At 38.0% G+C, this 18,634-nt stretch overlaps 2 protein-coding genes across 4 annotated transcripts in view; one reads left to right on the top strand and one right to left on the bottom strand.

Annotated features, from left to right (window-relative positions):
* Positions 1–4,774: 4,774 nt before the first annotated feature.
* dnajc6 (DnaJ heat shock protein family (Hsp40) member C6) overlaps positions 4,775–18,634 on the bottom strand; it is a 37,574-nt gene continuing 23,714 nt past the window's right edge. For 2 of the 3 annotated variants that reach the window (XM_023339848.1, XM_023339846.1), the window contains 9 exons: positions 18,338–18,531; positions 15,833–16,198; positions 14,992–15,135; positions 14,434–14,535; positions 13,759–13,896; positions 13,341–13,676; positions 12,696–12,844; positions 12,198–12,374; positions 4,775–8,832 (listed from right to left, as the gene is read on the bottom strand). In XM_023339848.1, coding sequence (XP_023195616.1) covers positions 8,728–8,832; positions 12,198–12,374; positions 12,696–12,844; positions 13,341–13,676; positions 13,759–13,896; positions 14,434–14,535; positions 14,992–15,135; positions 15,833–16,198; positions 18,338–18,531 — 1,711 coding nt within the window. In that variant the 3' untranslated portion in view covers positions 4,775–8,727. The remainder of the gene's footprint in view (positions 8,833–12,197; positions 12,375–12,695; positions 12,845–13,340; positions 13,677–13,758; positions 13,897–14,433; positions 14,536–14,991; positions 15,136–15,832; positions 16,199–18,337; positions 18,532–18,634) is intronic. The other variant, XM_023339847.1, reaches the window with a different exon arrangement.
* LOC111609743 (endogenous retrovirus group 3 member 1 Env polyprotein-like) lies at positions 8,844–11,503 on the top strand. The gene is made up of 2 exons (XM_023339849.1): positions 8,844–10,016; positions 10,116–11,503. Exon 2 carries the CDS (start codon positions 10,176–10,178, stop codon positions 11,460–11,462), a length of 1,287 nt encoding a protein of 428 aa, XP_023195617.1. The 5' UTR covers positions 8,844–10,016; positions 10,116–10,175; the 3' UTR covers positions 11,463–11,503.

Genomic DNA, 18,634 nt, shown 5'->3' with positions numbered 1-18,634 from the left:
TGTTTGGGCCGAGTGACAGTTCAAAACCTCAAGTTGACCTGGACTCACTATATCAGTACCTCCTTGTACGGCTGGATTGGAGTCTTAAATGTGATACACAAGTAATAAACCTCAGACTGTATTGCACTTTATGTTGGTCACCTCAGTCACAGGAGACTGTCTAGATTCCAGTTGGTTTTAAATGCTACTGCTTGGATTTAATCTCTACTAACAGGCGAGAGAATATTGCTTCTGTTTTAGCATCACCTCTCTAGCTTCCAGTATGTTTTAGAATAGATTTTAAAATCCTTCTGTTTGTTTTCAAATGTTTTTCATGACCTTGCCCCATGGCATCTGTCTGACCTGCCTTATGTTCCCCAACTCGTGCTTAGTCAGCAGATCAGTTGTTAGTTGTCTGGGAAATGAGGAGGAAGTTGAGAGGCGGCTGCTTCCTCTCAGTTGCTTCCCCGAAGCTGTGGAATGGTTTATCTTTTCATATCAAATGAATTCAGTCTCTTTGTGGTTGTAAGTCTTTGCTTAAAGCTTACTCCTTCTCAGTGGCTTTTAACTCAGTCTGAAGTGTTGGCTTTTACAGTTATTTTCATTGTATTTGTATTGTTTGCATTTTTATGTTATGGTTGTGGTGTACAGCTCTGCTGGATTATTAATCAAAAGTTCCTAAACATTCCCATCAGCCTTAAAAGTAAAGTCTTCAAAAGGATTCAGTCACAACCTATTCTACAATTGTAGGGTTGGAAATTAATGTGGTGCCAATGTTTTGTTTCAAACAGTAAAGTATTTCCTAATACAATGAGTTAACATATGATTTTGTTTAAAAAGTTCTTTATTTTCATCTTCCCATGATTATCCAGTTCTTTAGTGACTAATTAGCACTAAAGGTTATTGTCCATCCGACTTTCCTGAAAGTCACTCATCGTTACAGTAGCCTGTACTTTTATAATTAGATTGACCCCAAGAAATAACCAGCAGGGCAAATAGCTACAAGCCCCAACAACAATCTGCTGTTTTAAAACAGTGTTGTGTCATTGGCAAAGGCATTATTGCAGTTCCATTGTTTTTGCCTCCCATCAGCGGTGCAGCTGTTTTCAATCTATGAGTGCGAGGCAGCAACGCCAAACATTAACGCTCTATTTTTAAACTACCAGTAAGGTGCCAAAACTCTGCTGACCACAACAGGGGCAAGAGGTTTGTTCCTTTGTTCCTGAAATCTGGACCGCAGTGGCATAATCTGTAAACAGCATGCTTCAATAGGACAAGTTTATAAATTTGATTGAATATTAATGGTTCATTCTGCTTAGAAGTACAATATGTGAGACACAGCAAGCGCACAACTCTCTTCAGGACATGTAAACTGCTGAATAAGGTGTTAGAAAACAGGAACTTCCTTAACATTGCGGGGATTGGTTTAGGACTGTGCCCTCTCACACAGAGGGCACATTTTCTGTCACATGTTACTCCTTATCAAAGCAGCAAGAGGAGGTCAAGAAATAAAAACAGCTACTCTGAGAAAACTGCACACTCCTGTTGAAACATCTCTGCGTCTTGGAATGCAAACTATGCATTTCCAGGTCACACATTTTTATTGAATCATCCAGAACATGTTGCAATTTCTGAACAAGTGAATGCATGTAGTGAGGAAAATTTTTACCTTTCAAAGTCGAAAGTATTAGTCAGATTCAATAAAATAAGGTGGCCATTACAAATTGATGTTAACAGGAGACGGTGTCAGTTTCATCTGCCCATTCAAACAACGAGCAACTATATTTTAAAAAGGGTTCTCTGAAAAAACTGAGACAAATCTGGGGATATTTGTTTTTAAAGTATTTAACAAAATTTCCTACAGAGGTGGTTAACTGGTTTAAATGGCACACACCACTTCAAGGTCCCTTTTGGATATTTGACTACTGTTTTCAGACTTTATAGAGCAAATTTAAATAAACTGTTTCCAGCCACAGAACTTCAAGGGAAGGTCACAGATTTTCAAAGGGTTTAGGGTTTTGGTTTTAGGAAGGCTATGATTTGTCCATTCCCAAAAGAATTATCCATTTTAGATAAACCTATTGTTTTTTTTGTTGAAGCTTTGCTATTCTATTCAACACAGAATAGTTCAAATGCACCATTAAAGATCCCAAATTATTATTCATTCTCATGATGAGTGTGAGCTAAACTACTGGCCTCCCAGCTATGTCTGGTGTTAACTGTGGGCTACACAGTGGCACAGTTGCTAGCACTGTTTACTTACAGCAGGAAGGTCCTGGGTTTGCATGGTCATATTATATATAGAGAGTATATATATATATATACACACAAATTTTATTTAGCAGCTGTTCTTCCAAAGCCCTCTGATGAATACTTAGTAATGGGAATAAAATCAGTAGATTAACTTTAATATTTTGGATCTAACGTCTGAATTTTAATCACCAGAAATAAATTGACTTATGGGTCATTAAACACAACGTCATAAAGAAGTGAAAGAAGCCAAAAAGTTTCAACTTGACCACTTAAAATATTGACAAGGCAAATTTTGGGAACAAAACCCTTCTCATATGGTGTTTGAAGAAGGTAAAGACTAAATACAGATTCTTGTTGGCAAAGTTTTATCTCCACTCTTAAAATACACTCCCTGAAGGATGCTTTTTAGAAATATATGCATTTATTTCCTTATGTCCTGGTCAAGAATTTTCTCTGAATGCAAACCGACAAGAAAAACAACAGACCATTTCCAGAAACAACTTCAAATCTGGATGGCTAAAAATAACATTCTCAGGATTTGGGTTTCAAACTCAAGCCAGGGTCCCCCCTCCCCCCATACACCCATGACAGTAAGACAAAAAGCAACAAGTTTAATGATGTTCTTTTCCATTTCTGTTCTACACGTATTTACAAATGTCAACATTCATTATCAAGGTGAAAAACTTTGAATCTACATCCAACAATTATGTCTAATGGACCAAAACTTTTCATTAAAAATCTACAGGTATTTATTTTAATGACCATTCAGTAAAAAAAAAAACTTTCCTTCTGGGCTCCTAATGATTTCCTAGACCGAAGCAGAAGCATCTCTTGAGACTTGAACATTTTCCAGCTGAGAGAACTGCAGCGGTGAATGTTGTCTGCATGCTGTAACTGTTTTGTTAGACTTATGTCTTATGAAAAAAAATTAAAATCAGACAGCAACATTGTTTCTCAGATACGTGCTTATCAGCAGTAGGACGAATGTGTGAAAACAGAAACATTTAAATGTTGATACGCTTTTCCCATATAAACTAAAATCAAAGCAAAAGGAGCCCTTGTAGAGTGAATTTTGAGGTAATTTCTAACAAGATCAACATAATGTAATTTATTAGGTTTAAATGCTTTGGAAATTTTATGAGAACCCCTGCTTGACAGTTTTACATGTTAATTTGACTTGGTTTAATCATACCAATACATGTTTGGGGGGGTCCCAAACATGTATTTGGTCATTTTTACCTAAAAATTACCATGTTTAGGTAATTTCCTCCCTAAACATGGGGGGTAAATTAGGTTGTTCTAATTTTGGGACAACCCCCAAAATTAGGACAGCCTCCTAATTTTTTCTCTCTACTCTGCATAAACAGAGAAGAAATGACTTCTTTGGTCACTTTTACCAATTTCTAGGTCTGAACTATGTTAGGAAAACACAAAAAATGGAAAACACCCAATCACTTATTGGTCAGTGTGTTATTTAGTATTCAGACAAGCAATGCAAGGCACCTAAAATATTGTAAACTCCCAAATCTTGCATCCAAGCAACCCTTTAGAATTTGGTGTTGCATACTTTATGGTTATATATATATATATTGTAGTTTTAATAATTGTACTAATCACTACTTAAATATTGAGATAAACATTTTCGGTATGCATGGTCAGATTGTGGAAGTGTAACTGCGTGTTGAATCTCACTTAATGTCTGTGGAGGAAACAAAGAGGGACATTTAAATTTTTTAAATTCTTGTGTGTCTGTATTACCCTCACATCTTTTGGGATGCAAGACATAAAATATCAGCTTTTGCTAATTGTTAACGTCCTTAAGCTCTTGCCCAACCACAAGAAATGCGTCAGCGCTGTCAGGAGACAGAGTAGGATGGAAAAGAAAGAAGGAAAAACTGAAATGAGCTGCACATCACTGATCCTGTGATCAGTGACGTAAAACAGGATCATTGATCCTGTTTTACGATGATACAGCCATTTTCCAATTATACCCATTTCCTTCAGACAGCAGTACCAAAGTCCTGTTTCTCCCATGTGATGCCCCAAGGAGAAACTTTTCCACATTATTCATCATATTACTCACAAAAGGTGAGCAGCCGAACTGAAATGTAGCAGGTTGGTTTAGTTTACCAGCAGCATCTGCACTGTGCATTAACTTTTAATTTCAAGTAGATAAAATGCCCTATACATATTAGTTCCATAATACAAACATGTGTTTACAGTATGTTGCAAAGCTTAAATCAATCATGTCTTGCTTTAATTAGATATATTTGTTTATGAACTCGTACACAAATATTTGCCATGTTTATGGCTGCTGCATTATTCTGTTTTAATTACTTTGCTGTAGGATCTGGATAAAATGTTTTACTATTTTTTGTGATTTTTATTCATTTTAATAGTTTTTTTTTTCTTTTTAAAGTAATTTTCACTAGGAGGCACAATGCACAGCACAAAGAACAGTTTGAGTCGCTTTTGCTGCCATCTTGCGTTTAAAAATGAGAATTGCAATCAGGGGGGAAAACAAACGAGGAAAACGCTGGTGTTTCACTCTGTTTACTGTTTATTTTTGTGCACTGCACATGTTCATTATATACATCCTGTAACAGTAAACAGAACCTAAAAAGAAAACACATGAACAAAAATTTTACACAATTAATACTTGAACAGCAGACAGGCAAACACGTGACATAAAGTAGTCAAATCTGACTCATACATACCACAGCTTCAAACAACACATGGACTGATTACAGTACAGAGGTTAGCTGCAAGATTGCACTGTCAGTCAGCAGTGGGGTTAACAAGGGTCGTTTCACATTTAGGTCCTCAGTGTAAATAGATAACAGACAGCTCTCTTCATCAGGTATACTCGAATAAAAGAAAACACAAAACATCAGTTTCAAGTTTAGTTTCAGTCTGAGACCTGCTGTCTTTCAAGGACTCCAAACAAAACTTTTCCTCCTGAATGAAAGTTCTCTATGGGTGAAACAAACCTTCAGTGGAAATCTTGAGTGATTTGAAACTGACTGGGTAGCACAAAGTAAAGTTCCAATGTGTAAAAACCAAATGTAAAAACAATGTTGCTGTGCTCCTGGTTGAATGATGTAATAACTGGACCATGCAGAGGTTGAAACTCACCCACAGTGGCACAAAAGGTTTGTTGTGTCTCAAAAGCATGGAGCTGAATCTCCGGTCCTAGTCCTTGAAAGCTGCTGTCCTGCAGGTTTTAAATAGATCCCTGTCCCAACACACTTGAAACAAATGATTGAATTACCTTTTCAGAGTGGTAATCAAGTTTGGCAAAGGCCTGGTAATGAGTCATTCATTTGATTTAGGTGTGTGGAGAATTGATACATCCAAAACCTGGAGGACGGTAGCTCTTGAGGACTAGGGTTGGAGACACCTGCTCTACTCATTAGAGAGCTGGGCGGGGCTCTCTAATCCTTAACCCTTTTGAAGGACTGGTGTCTACTAATTAGTGCAATAAAGAAAAACATCAGCACCAAAATTAAAGTCCAGCAGGCCACTCTGACCAATACAATCAGAAACAGACTTCCTGATGGTCTGACATCCAGAATTACAAAGCTCAGTTTGCCATAGAATACCAGAATTGACAGCCCAGAACCACTGGTGCAGCTGTGCTTTTCACATAGAAAAGGTCTGCAGAACATGACAGTGACTGGTTTAGTTGGTCAGTCGTGGTCTGGGGAGGTAAATCCACAGATGGTACTCTGACCTCTGCCAGATGACCATTAGGTATCAGTTGAAGAATGTACACTGGTGCATTGGGTCCTGGGTTTCTCCTGGTGTGCGAAATTGCCAGGCCTCATGTGGCAAGAGTATCCAGACAGTTCCTGGAGCCCAAACACACCTGACCTAAATCCAACTCAACATCTCTGTGGTGCCATGTCCATCCAACACCATCAGGTCACACCTCAGTTTAGCCAAAAGTTCAGGGTCGCCCTTTTTTAAATCTGCCTTATAGTATTTTAAGTTTTCATGGACATTATTCTATTTATTAAACAATTTCCAACAAACTGATAAACAATTGTAGCTGATATTAAAGGAACAAAGCTCACACAAGTTAGGTTGGAATGAAACCATTTCAAACACTTCCCTAAGTCAAGCCTCCTGTACTTTAGTGTTGATATGAAACTGTGCAAAATGGAAACAAATGTCTCATCAAAGTAAACAACACAAGTCAAGTGAAAACAATAAAATTCTTAAAGTTCAGTACCTTCTTATTTTGAAGATATGAGTTATTAAGGGTGAAATCCAATTTCAAGAGGTGATGGAATAATATCAAAATAATGAACAGAATGAACAAAATAAGTGAAAATGTGTAAAATGTTTTACATCTTTGCTTTTATTTTTAAATAATCAAGATTTATCCGATAAAATCTATTTAGGTTTGCTTCTTTCTCCTGATTAACGTCTGGTTGCTCACATGGCTTTTTCTAGGTAAATGCAGTCATTGTGTGGGATTATCAGTTTAGTGAAACAAATATGTGTTGTGTTGATATGAGTAAATTGTTTTTGTAATTTTGTCTGTCTGGCTGAAGACAAACTAAACTCAAACAGCATGACTGATATGATTAAACTAAGAAGCCTAAGATTAATTGTTGCACAACTCATTTAGCACACATACAGATGTATTTATGTCATTCAGGTGTATTGCTTTGTAATTTGATCAAACATGTGCATCAGCTGCTTTTTTAAGTACATTAAAAATGTTTGTGCTTTCACAGGTTTTCAATTGCAAATTGATATTACTTTATGAGGCTATGCATGAGGTGCTTTACAGTCCTAAAATGTACAACTCCCAGCTTACGGAGAGAATCAGTAGTCAGAAAAAGTGTTATTTCTTTTCACATGTTTTGATCTAAGAACCAATTATTTTAAACATACACACCTATTATCATGTAATTAACAGAAATGAAAGCCCACCAGGAATCACACAGTCAAAAAGCTCTGAGAAGTTGTTTTCACTAAATAGACAGCTACTGTCTTAAAAGTGCCTTTTATTAGACTAAAACCAATTACTGCAAATTTAGTAAAAAAAAAAAAAAGAAAAGAAAGAAAGAAACTTAATAAAAAAGAACAAATTCATGATGTGTTTTAGTTCTGCCACAAAAATGATTCAATGATTTTATAATCAGCTTAGCGCAAAGTGTTAACAAGAACGGGGCAACTAATGGCTCTCTGATTGAATTAGAAAAAAACAATAGTTGCTTTAAATGTGAGTGTTGCTCTAAATCTTATTTTGTCAGTCATCATCTCCATGGAAACACAGGCCATCATCATTGGTTTGCATGTGAATAGCCTCACATATTAAGAGTGAACAAAAATAAACAATGTGTCAAATCATCAACAAATTCAAGGAGAGAAATTACCACGAGTGCAGAGTATACTGAGGGATACTCTGCATACTCACATGTTCTCGCATGTGAGGCGAACACCAACATCAAGGAAAAATTGATGTTTTACATGAAGTACCAGGAATGGGCTGGAGGAATTAAGTAAAGTTATTTTATCGACTGAAACCTACGTAATTTAAAACTGGTTGAAACAGATTGAAAAATAACTTTTCCAAAAAGAAATGGTGGTAGCTGCTTTAAGTAAAGCATTCATGGACAGGATCCTCTCTAGTCCACTCACAATTTTGCCTGGAAACACCATCATGAATAAAGAATGGCATCAACACATCCTCCAGGAATGTCTTTACACCACATTAACGTGACACGGCAAAAGTGATAAAAATAAATGTCAGAAAATCATGAAATCTTAATTCTGCTGAACACATATTGATGGTACTTCTCATTGACTACTATTAATAGATTCAATCTGTTCTAAACAAACAATGTTCAGTGGAATAAAAACATACCTTCAGATAATTTTACAGTAACTTGATGTTGCTGCCTTTTAATTTATCCTTCCTATGGGTTTCACAACAGACCCTGAATGCATTTTCACACAGATCAAAGAGCAAACCCTATATTCTAGCTAACATAAATGCATATAAATGCTTGTTGTGCCTTACAGTAAGAGTATCTGCTATCTCTGTAGCTCTGACAAGGAGCAGTCGATGAAATGTTTGTTGAATGTGCTCCCTGATTTGTTTTTCTCTTGTCCTGCGGTATCCTGTTTTCAAACAGCTCCATGTCTCAGACGTCTCTGTTGGTTTGATTGAGCTGATCTCAGGGGTCAAGAGGTCAAGGAAGGGGTCAGTGAGCTTTGTTGCTGTTGCACCACATACTGTACGTACAGACAGCATACTGTACGTCTGTGTTCAGCGACGCTTCTTTTGTCTGTTTGGTCGTATGTTGCCGTCACCAATGTTAGGAGTTTTGGGCAAAAGGAGCAATCTGAGTGAAAGCGCAGATATAAAGGCAGATGATGTTACATGGTGAGTCATTTCAGAGATGGTGACACTTTTAAGGGTTAGAACAAAGAACTGGAAGGAACATCCTGACGTTGCTCACTTCTTTTCACTTGTTTTTAGGAGTAGAGAGGCTTTTGTCCTTGGCTCTCAAATTCTGACCAGGCATCGTTCAGTTCCATGAAAATCATCTTGGCATATTGTTCATAAGGTTGTCCTGTTGCCTGTGAAGCAGGAGCAAAGGAATATAACTGTTATGCCTTGAAGTCTAAATTAGTACTTCTCTTCTTTTTTTGGCTTTAATATTACATATGAAAGCTTGGACACGTAAAATAAACCTAAAAGGCGAACAAGACAGGGCAACACCACCTCATCTTCTCATCTTACTTAATTTACTACACATATAAGTTCTACATTTACTCCAATTTACAGTGTTCTGAGTTCTTTTTAACTTATTTAAGATACAGAACAAAAAATCACTATGAATTGGAAAATATTCTTACAGGAAGGAAATTTCTAACTTTTGTCCTTGGAACTCTGACTTGTAGGGAAACATTTTTCTTTTTAATTTTGGATAGCAACATTTACAGTTCTTGTGGTAAATTAAATAAAAACAGAATTGTAGATATGACTTAAGCAAAAAAAAGGAGAAAAATTCACATTATGCAGCCTGTCTCTTTTGTCACTATCCCGTTTTTGTTTGTAAAAACAGAAAAGAATCACATAAAAATAAATAAAAGCCAGAGAGACAAACCATAACAATTGTAGTATTATGAGAAACTGAAGATCAACATTACAATAAGTTGAGTCAATGAATCTTGGTATTAAAGTACAAAGTAGAATTAAGTAGCCTCCTTTCTAAATGTTTTATTCTTATTCATATATTGTTTCATATATTTTCCCCATGTATTCCAGTGCTTGGAAATAAGTTTATATTTAAATTTCTTTCAATTCACACAAGCTTGGCATTTTAGCCTCTACGCATAAATAGAACAAATACACATCCTACAACTAATCGTGCACTAAGAATTATATTTTGTTGTTTTTTATGACAAAAACAACATAAAACAGTTCTAAAAATTGGAGGGTAGATGATAGAAAGGGTTTGTGAACTATTGTTTAAAAGAGCTTTTGGGTAATGGACATTTCATAACATCTGGCCTGAAGCAGTCACTAACCCTTTAGAACAATCCTGATATCCTGATTTCCTCCAGTGATCAATCAGGGGTCTTGTGACTGCTTCACTACTCCCCTCTGATTGGGAATACTTAGTCTTCTGATTCGGCTTTGGTCCAGTAAAAAAAGAGGACAGATAAGATAAAGGCAGGTATTGCACATTCTCCTCGATGCATGCATGTTGGAACATTTGCTTCAGGAACAAAAATAGAAATCCTGACTGACTCTGCAGGTACAGACAAATTTGTGTACATTTACTTTGTTTATTCCTAAGATGTAACTCAGTTTATTCTAAGTGTCCAGCTGTGAATTGTTCTTTTGTATCTTACAGGTATCATCTGTCTTTTTTGGTGGCACTAGTGTTCGACTTTCTCCAGGTTCTTGCTTTTATATGAAAATCTTCAAGACACAGAGGAGGACTTTTGCTTCCACAACAAAAATGTCTGTTTTCTTTGAGCTTCTGATGCTGATGCTGGTGGTAACCCCCAGTGGAGCTTTGCAGCACATCAAATTCCCAGACATTAAAAGAGATGACAGAAATATTTTCTTAACCATGGCGTGGCAAGTGGCCAACCACCTGCGCCCGAACTCCAGCTGCTACGTCTGCGGCCTGATTCCCTACACAGCTGGCGAGGGTTTACCTCTCATGGTCCTGCCCGCCTCGGACTGCGACACGTGCCACCTGATGCATGTTCACCTGCCCAGTTCCTATTCTCACCCCGACTGCCCAAGTTTGAAAATGAGACCGCTTGACTGTGCGAAAGAACATGGAAACTGCAACAGATGTCTCCAAACCCCCAAACCAGTTCCCATCCTTGTCCTCCCTCAGAAGTTCACTTGGTGTTTGGAGAACAATGGCCACATTCCAGTGGGACAATCGGACTGCCTTCGCACGTTTAAGTGGGGCTCAGGACAGAGGGAAACTGACTGGAAAGCTTTTAACGCCGCCCCCCATCAGTGTCTGGGTGCAGCAGGAGCGACTCGCATGAATGCTTTAGCCTACCGCACAGCCACCTGCTCCATCTCCTCTCCTGTTGGCATGTACTGGGTGTGTGGGACCCTCGCTTACCCCTATCTTCCGGTGGACTACAATGGACGCTGCGGGTTGGGATACGTGGTCCCAGCAATGAGGGTGACGCGCTACATGCCGCAGAAAACTTTTCTCAAGCGACCACGACGTGGAATTTCCGATTTTCTCGGAACACACAATCAGTCGCCTTTTAAAAATGCACTTGGCACACTTCTCCCTTTTTACGGAGTCATGTCTTCTTTAGATCAGATTGCTGATCTGTCCAAGGCTATAGAAGTGATAGCTAATGAAACTGGTAAGGCCCTCATACTCATGTCGAATGAGCTCGCATCTGTAAGACTTCTGGCTTTACAAAACCGAGCCGCCCTAGACTTTCTTTTAGCTGCCCAGGGAGGAACTTGTGCCATCATCGGATCTGAATGCTGCACTTTTGTTCCTGATTACAACATCACAATCCATGAAATAGTCAACCACCTTCAAGAAACAGCAAAATCCGTCCATCAGGATGGAAGCTCGATGTTTGACTTTTTAAAACAAGCCTTAAAATCCCTCAGCCATAATGCCATTCAGATACTTCTTGTTGTGGTTGCTTGTATTGTCGTGTTGTCGCTCTTTGTGTCATGTATGAAAAAATTCTTGTGCGTTTAAAGGAAAAGCATAATAAAATTCTCACTGTCTTGTGAAACAAAGCAACTTGTAACTTGTCTCATCACCAACTAAATATTTGATGTCATGAAGAAACCCATTTTGTTGAAGATATCAATGTAACCCCTCCCTCTTGCTCACACACAGGGTGTGATGGGGCCTCTGCTTCTGTAGTTTAGAGATATATAATCCTGGAAACCGGAATTATTTAAAATGTTTAATAAATATCACAATTAAGTATGTGAATTTTCAATATTTACACTTTTTATTAAGATTGAAGTATACAGGAATTTAGTTGCAACACTTATATTGCTTTACTTTTTGTATTTAGTTACAGTCAGGCCTTCTGATGGGTTCCTGTATGTATTTTAGTAATGTAAAATATGAAAAATGTTGTCCACCATAAAATATTCAGCAAGGTACAAGGCAGAGAGCAGAAAAACAGCACATTACATATTGATAAAAATCAAATGGCAATACACCTGCAGTAAATCTCCAATTAGAAGATTTTTGGTAAAAATAAAACATTTTGCAATATCTTATTAAATCAAGCTAAAAAAGGGCCAAAATTTAACTTGATTTTATATGAAGAAAGTAAAAGTTTTTTGTTTTTGTTTCATAGAGCCAAAATAAGACATTATTATAAAACAGCTTAACAGGAAAACAATCTGGCCTAAGCTAAATTTTAAAAGTCTTTCATGTACACACAGGGTCTTTTCCGTTAATCATGATCCTCACCTTATCAGGATGAACAACCAGCACTGCTTTGCGGTAAACCTTCTTGACCTGTTCTGGGGTAACCAGGTCAGCCATACCCACTGGCTTCCAGCGTGTTTCCCCCTCCCAAAGCACCGTGTGCATGGTGGACAGCAGGGCGCGGATGTTACGCTCCTTCCCCTCGATCCAGTCCAAAATCTGGGTCACAAGTTGGAGGGGGTACAGAGATGGAGGCGCCATTGGCCAGTAAGAACCAGATTTGAAACAATTATTAACAAAAACTCTTTCAGCAGCTCTGGCTCTGGTGAAACTCAAAAGAAGTAATTAGATAAACCAAAGTTTGGCAGCAGAAAACCAACACTGACTGCTTCATTAATTCTGGAAAAGACTTGGAGGCTCTGACAGCCAAATGCTTTGTAAACTTACCAACACACTTCTAAGTTAACAGGTTCAAAAATATCAGACCTTAAAGGAAATAAGATGGAGTAAAAATATTTTTATGTTTGTTAGTGTTCGTACCTTAATTTTCTCTGGGTCCATCTCTTTGGCCATTTCCTCCTTCCTCATCTCTGCTATTGTCCTGGGGCCTTTTTTCTCTTTAGTCCCTGCAAATCCCTGACCAGACAGCAGGTCATCAAAGTTAGCTTCTGAGGCTCTGGGTTTAGAACCTGGAACACAAAAGTATGGAATAAAGCTTTTAAACACCTGCAACTACAATAACACAACCTGTTGTCATATAATAACCAGAGGTAAAAAATCTGAATCTTACTTAATTAAAACTCTGAAGTCTAGATGTTGAAAACATCACAAAGACTAACATATCTCAGTTTACTACAGTTATTGACTGTCAAAATACACTTAAAAATAACACTCAGGTCATGTGGAATGAACCTGTGGGACTGGTAGTGGCTAATTATACATTTTCATTACAAACCATATTTACTTTGTGAGTACCACAGGGCTCCGTGTTTCTAATTATAACACAGAGCAGTCAAATGTATTTTAAATGCCATCTGGTGAAAACTTCTTTGTCAGCTTGGTTTTGTTTTGCATTTCAAGCAAAACCCTTTATAACTTATAATTTGAAAGTTTTCTAGAAAATAATCTTTAATTACAACCTCTCACTCACCATGTACAGCTCAAGAGTCAACATGATTTATTTACCCGTTCCCGCCTGTGGTTTGCCCCCCGCACTCGGAGAGCCTCCTCCCATTGCCGAGAAGCTAACATTGTAGTTGGGTCGATTCTGAGGCGATGTGTGAGGAATGGAGGTGTGGCTGGGGCTGGGCTTTGGTTGGGCAGTCGGACCCTGTCCTTGGGCTTGCCAGCCTCCGCCACCTCCGGCACTGGGCTGCCAGGAGGAGAAGTTGGCTCCCGTGTGGGTCTGCCAGCCTCCTGTGTGCTGGGGGGACGGCTGCGGCCGCGACGGGGAACCCATTGGTGGGAAGGATGGAGTTGTGCCTGTTGGAGTGGTGGGCTTGCTGGAGAATCCAGAAGCACCTGAGGGTAAAGACATAAATGGTGGTAAACTGGCCAGTATAAAATGTGACAAAAAATGTCAAGCAAATCTTTGGTGTCAGACCTCCGAGGCTTCCGGACAGGTTTCCGATGTCGGCGAATGGATCCAAGTTGTTTGGCTTAGTTTGGTGGGTGGGCGTGCTGTGGACTGAACCTGTGGGACTGGTAGTGGCTGATCGACTGCCAATACCAAAACCTCCCCCTACATCAGAAAATTGTAAAAAAAACAAAAAAAAAACAGAATTCAGAAGTGAATTCATGAAACTGTGCAACGTTAATTCCCTCCCACTTCTTAGGTTGCACTGAACAATGAAGAATCAAACATGCCAATCAAATCCAGCAAATGGAAATATTTTGCAAATGTTTTTTTCTCAGGTTGCATATCTCTGTGGAAGTAATTAATCAGGTAAAAAAATATTTGAATGAACAGAAATCCACTGTCCTGTACTTGAGGAGCGATCAACATTGGTCTTAACAAAACATGTTGTGATGCTATTTCTAAATCAATGAGTGATTTATTATTTTAAATAAGAGAAGAGCAAAGATCCCAAGTTGCTCCCAAGTTGAGTTGCTTTATAGTACACTAAACAGACAGTTTAGTGTAGAGTTTGGAGAAATATTAAAATCCTCAAGACAAAAGGATCAACATTCCAGATCTTTTCAGCAGACAATCTACGCCACAATTAAGCTTCAGAGTCAACCACTCAAAACTCAGTGGTTTGAGTGGTTGTGTGTGTACCTGTGCTTGTGGTGGCAGGTCTGTTCCAGTCCCAACCTCCCATGGCATTTTGCTGCTGAATGTTGACGGTTGGTGTGGCAGGTGGGACAGGGGAGCTTCTGCCTGTACAGTCACATAAAGGTTGGCCGTACAAAGAGCACACAGTGAACCCAGAATACAAAATGATACAAATGAGATGTGTTGCTATAAGGCTTTTGCACACACTTTTTGATCTTTGTAATCTAATTTCATAATTAGCAATATCACAAAATGTAAATGCATTCAGGTTGAGTTGTTATGCAGAATGGAATGTGCTGGAAATAAAAGAGTTACATCTGTTTGAACTGTAAGTAATCATGCAAACTATTTAGTGCAGAACATAAACTGCATAACTAATGAAACCACATTTCTTGCATAAGACAACAAAAAAGCTAGAAAGGCGTTGCAGTCAAACAATGCATAACTTTAACTCTAACTAGAGCAAATGAACAAAAACAATCAGCACAGCAATACTATAAAACATGCCTAACCTGACTTGTGTTTGAAAAAAGGCAGCAAACAAGCAGAAGCATGCCTTACCCAGGCTTGTAGGCTGCAGGGTGGGTGATGGAGAACGAGCAGCATGCACAAAGGGGTCTGGCTGCCCCACATTACCTGGTCCGAGGAATGAGCCCATCATCTCCTGAGGCTTAGGCATAGGAGCTGTTCCAAAAGGATGAAATGCTGCAAGACACAGATACAACCCGTATCATCAACCCAATTCTGTGACAAATGATTATTTTAAAGTTACAATCTAATTAAAGTTATAATCTCAAGTTCCCTCAGGACTTAACTAACATTTTAAAAAGTAATAAGTAATTTAAAAAACAACAAAACATTATAAGAACTGAACATTTTTAATGTTTTCATGTTATCAAGGAGAGTTAGAACAACTGGATGAACTAAACTAGATAAACTAAATAAATTTAGAGACATCCAAAAATTCTATTAGTATTTAAACCAGACCAGTGGATTCAGCTTGAAATACTCTTTCAAGAGGAGTAATGGGCCAACAAAAAGATGAGTATTTCATTTCATGTTTTAAGTCAAAAAGTAAAATGATCAAAATGTTAAACCAGACAAAATATTAAATATTTAAAGGATGCAACTTAAAAATGTTTTCCTACAACATTTTTCATTCCTACTTATTCAGACTTTGAAAATTGTTAAATCAAGTTTCACAGTTTCCTATTTTGTTCAAGACTGTGTAAGAACAAGGTTATTAATGGCAAATTACCAACAGAATCAAAACATTTCACCTGACATCCAAGTCTGTCTCCTAAACATTTTCTAAATTAAAAATTATAACTGTGGTCTTTATGTATTTTTTTTTTCTTCCTAAAATTTGTTTTTAAGTCAACTGTATTTTCAAGTGTTTCACCTGGTGGAGCAGGGGTTGGGCTCGGTGAGGCAGTATTGGGGGCCACTTTGTGCGGAGTGGACTGAGTGGATGAAGGCGCACTGGCCGGCTGAGGCGGAGCCCCAAACAAATCTCCCAGGAGGTCAGTGGCTGCAGCCGCTGCAGGCTGAGAAGAGGGGCATGGACGGTTGATGTCTTCCCCACACAGGCCAAGAAGGTCCACTTCCTCAGTGGGTGCCGGTGCGGCAGGAACTGGAGCTGCAGGTTCTGGTTTCTGCGAGGCAGCGCTGATGCTGCTTCGCTGGCTCGAGAGCGACAACATTTCATCATCGGAGGGCTCGCTCTCTTCACAATGGGCCCGACCTTCTCCGTGTTGCCGACTTGGTTCTTCAGTGGGATACGATAGAAACAAAACGCTTTAGGTAGGAAGCCCTAAGAAAAATCTGTTCAAGTTAGACAATGAAGCGTGTGGACAAGATAGAAGCAGATACACGGGGAATAACTCCACACAAAGCAGACGGAGACAAAAAGCAGGCTAAGAGGAACTGAGGCAAAAATAAACTGGAGAACAATGGGAGCTTACAAAGGTTATAGTTGCTACAAGCAACAGCTAATCTACTGTGCACTTAAACAGTTGTACAAAAAGGTCTGATTGAACAGTAGTATGTTTTACTTTGGAATAATTTAATGTATTTAATCTCTTTATAGAGGAGAGATTCTGGTCTAGGACCTTTAAGGTTTCTTCTATACTGTAGAATTAAGCTGCTGGATAACAGGGTGGCAGATTTCAGTCTTAGAGACAAGATGAGAAGCTCTATCCTCTGCTTAGAGCAGAGCCATTGCTCGGTCCCATTGAAAGCACTCTGTGATGCCCAGAATACGTCTTCATCATGGACTTGTTACCACTCAAGTCCAATACTCTGATAAGTGGAATGAAGGGGACCGACTGAGGGTTAACTGCTAACCTAATAAAGGAAGATGACATGTTTTACTTTGGAATAATTTAATGTATTAAATAAATAATCTACTTGCTTTTAGCTGGGTTTGGGGAAGCATTTAGGTGACCTGAGCTAGTGTAAACCAAGAGCAATATTTCACCTTGGTAGAATAACAAACAGATTTTGTTTTTGCTTTCATAGGAGACTTTTAAAGGGAACATATGTAGTTTTAGGGCTTCTGACTTTGGATACAAGCTAAAAATACTGTCTGCTGTCCTCACAAAGGCTGTCAGTGGACAAGTTTTACTGTTTCTCATTATCCATTTAAGTCCCTAGGTGGCTAAAAATTTCTACCAAAGTGATATATTACTTAATACCAACATGGGCTTAATTTCAATTCAATCAATGCACATCATAAAAGTAAAGAGCCAAACAGAGTTTCCATTAACACAAAATGTATATGCCGATATTTTAATCTAGTTCCTGGATGAGTGGGATTGAATTGAACCAGACCCTCGTTAACTATGACCACTGTGTGTTTCCTTTAATAGATCCAGGAACTGCTTCCTTCTTACCCTCCAGATCCAAGCCCTCCATCTCATCTTGCAAGGACAAAAATTGGCCACATCAGTTTATTTTTGTTAAAACAAGAAGACACTAATATGTTGTTGAAAGTGCACAGCAAAGAACAAATGTAGAATTTTTGAAAATGAGTTAATTTAGTATACTTTGGAAGATTGTTTTAGACTTTATCTAATCATTCTTTACAATGATTAGATAAAGTCTAATCATTGTATCTTCCAACAATCTTCCAATACTTTGGAAGATTGTTTTAGACTTTATCTACTCATTCTTTACTCATTTCTGGATCAAATTCAAGTTTGTATTAAATTAGTTTAACATAAGAAATTGGTACTAATTAATTATAGTGACATAAGTATAAGTATAAGTGACATATAGTCACATAAGCTAGTTGTTTTTGCATTTTTGCTCGTAGATAAACAGATGTTACAGTTGAGTTGACACAGAAATGGAAAGGAAAAAGACAAAAACATAAAAGAAGAATTTACTTTAAAAGTACACCGTAAACCTCTGAAAACACAAGCTAAAAGAAGCATATAATATGCTAGCAACAAGCTCACTGTTCATTTTAAGCTGCAGCTTTAGATAAATCTTTTCATATGATTTTGTAAAATAGGGTAGGTTGCTTTATTCTGTAGCCACGGTAATGTTTGTAATTTTATGTAATTTTATGTAATTTTTAAGACTAAAGTCGAAGAAATGAGTCAATTTGAAAGTGCACTAAAATCATGTCAAATGATACCAAAATAATTATTAGAAATTAGGAAAAAACAGGAAGAAAAATATTGTTCAATTAAATCCAATTTATTTACTGTATGCAGACTATTTAAGAAAACAGAGCAGCTACAATAATGTATAAATTCAAATTAAAAAACAGTACCATTTTACTTTTTCCAACTTTCTTTCTCTAAAAGGTTGTCAGATTAATTAGTTGCAAGAGTAATTATTGTCTCAGTTTTGTTATTAATCCATATTTAGCGTGGATTAAATACTAGCATTTGAATACCTGCAATGGCCAGTGCGTCCTGATACTCCTGGTGGCCGGAGAAGAGCACATTGGGACTCAGGTCTTTACAGGGAAACTGCTCCCACGGAGGCGTCAAGTCTTTCTGCTTGTCCACTCCTTCTACCTCCACATCAAGGATCACATGGAACAGCTGAGGATATTTCTCTGGGGAGTCACAGGCATCGAGTTCTGGTCTATGGAGAATTATAAGGCATGTGCAAAGGAAATGAGTGGTCACACTTATTTTTCCAAATAATAAAAATCATGTTTTTCTTATTAGATTATCTTATAGTAGTG

Source organism: Xiphophorus maculatus, chromosome 9, assembly GCF_002775205.1.
Source record: "Xiphophorus maculatus strain JP 163 A chromosome 9, X_maculatus-5.0-male, whole genome shotgun sequence".
In the NCBI taxonomy this organism is placed as follows: Eukaryota; Metazoa; Chordata; class Actinopteri; order Cyprinodontiformes; family Poeciliidae; genus Xiphophorus; species Xiphophorus maculatus.
This window is presented reverse-complemented; position numbering and strand designations above follow the sequence as displayed.

Bases quoted from the DNA above. Each gene is read 5' to 3' on its own strand.
- LOC111609743 (XM_023339849.1), top strand. From the start codon at position 10,176: ATGAAAATCTTCAAGACACAGAGGAGGACTTTTGCTTCCACAACAAAA.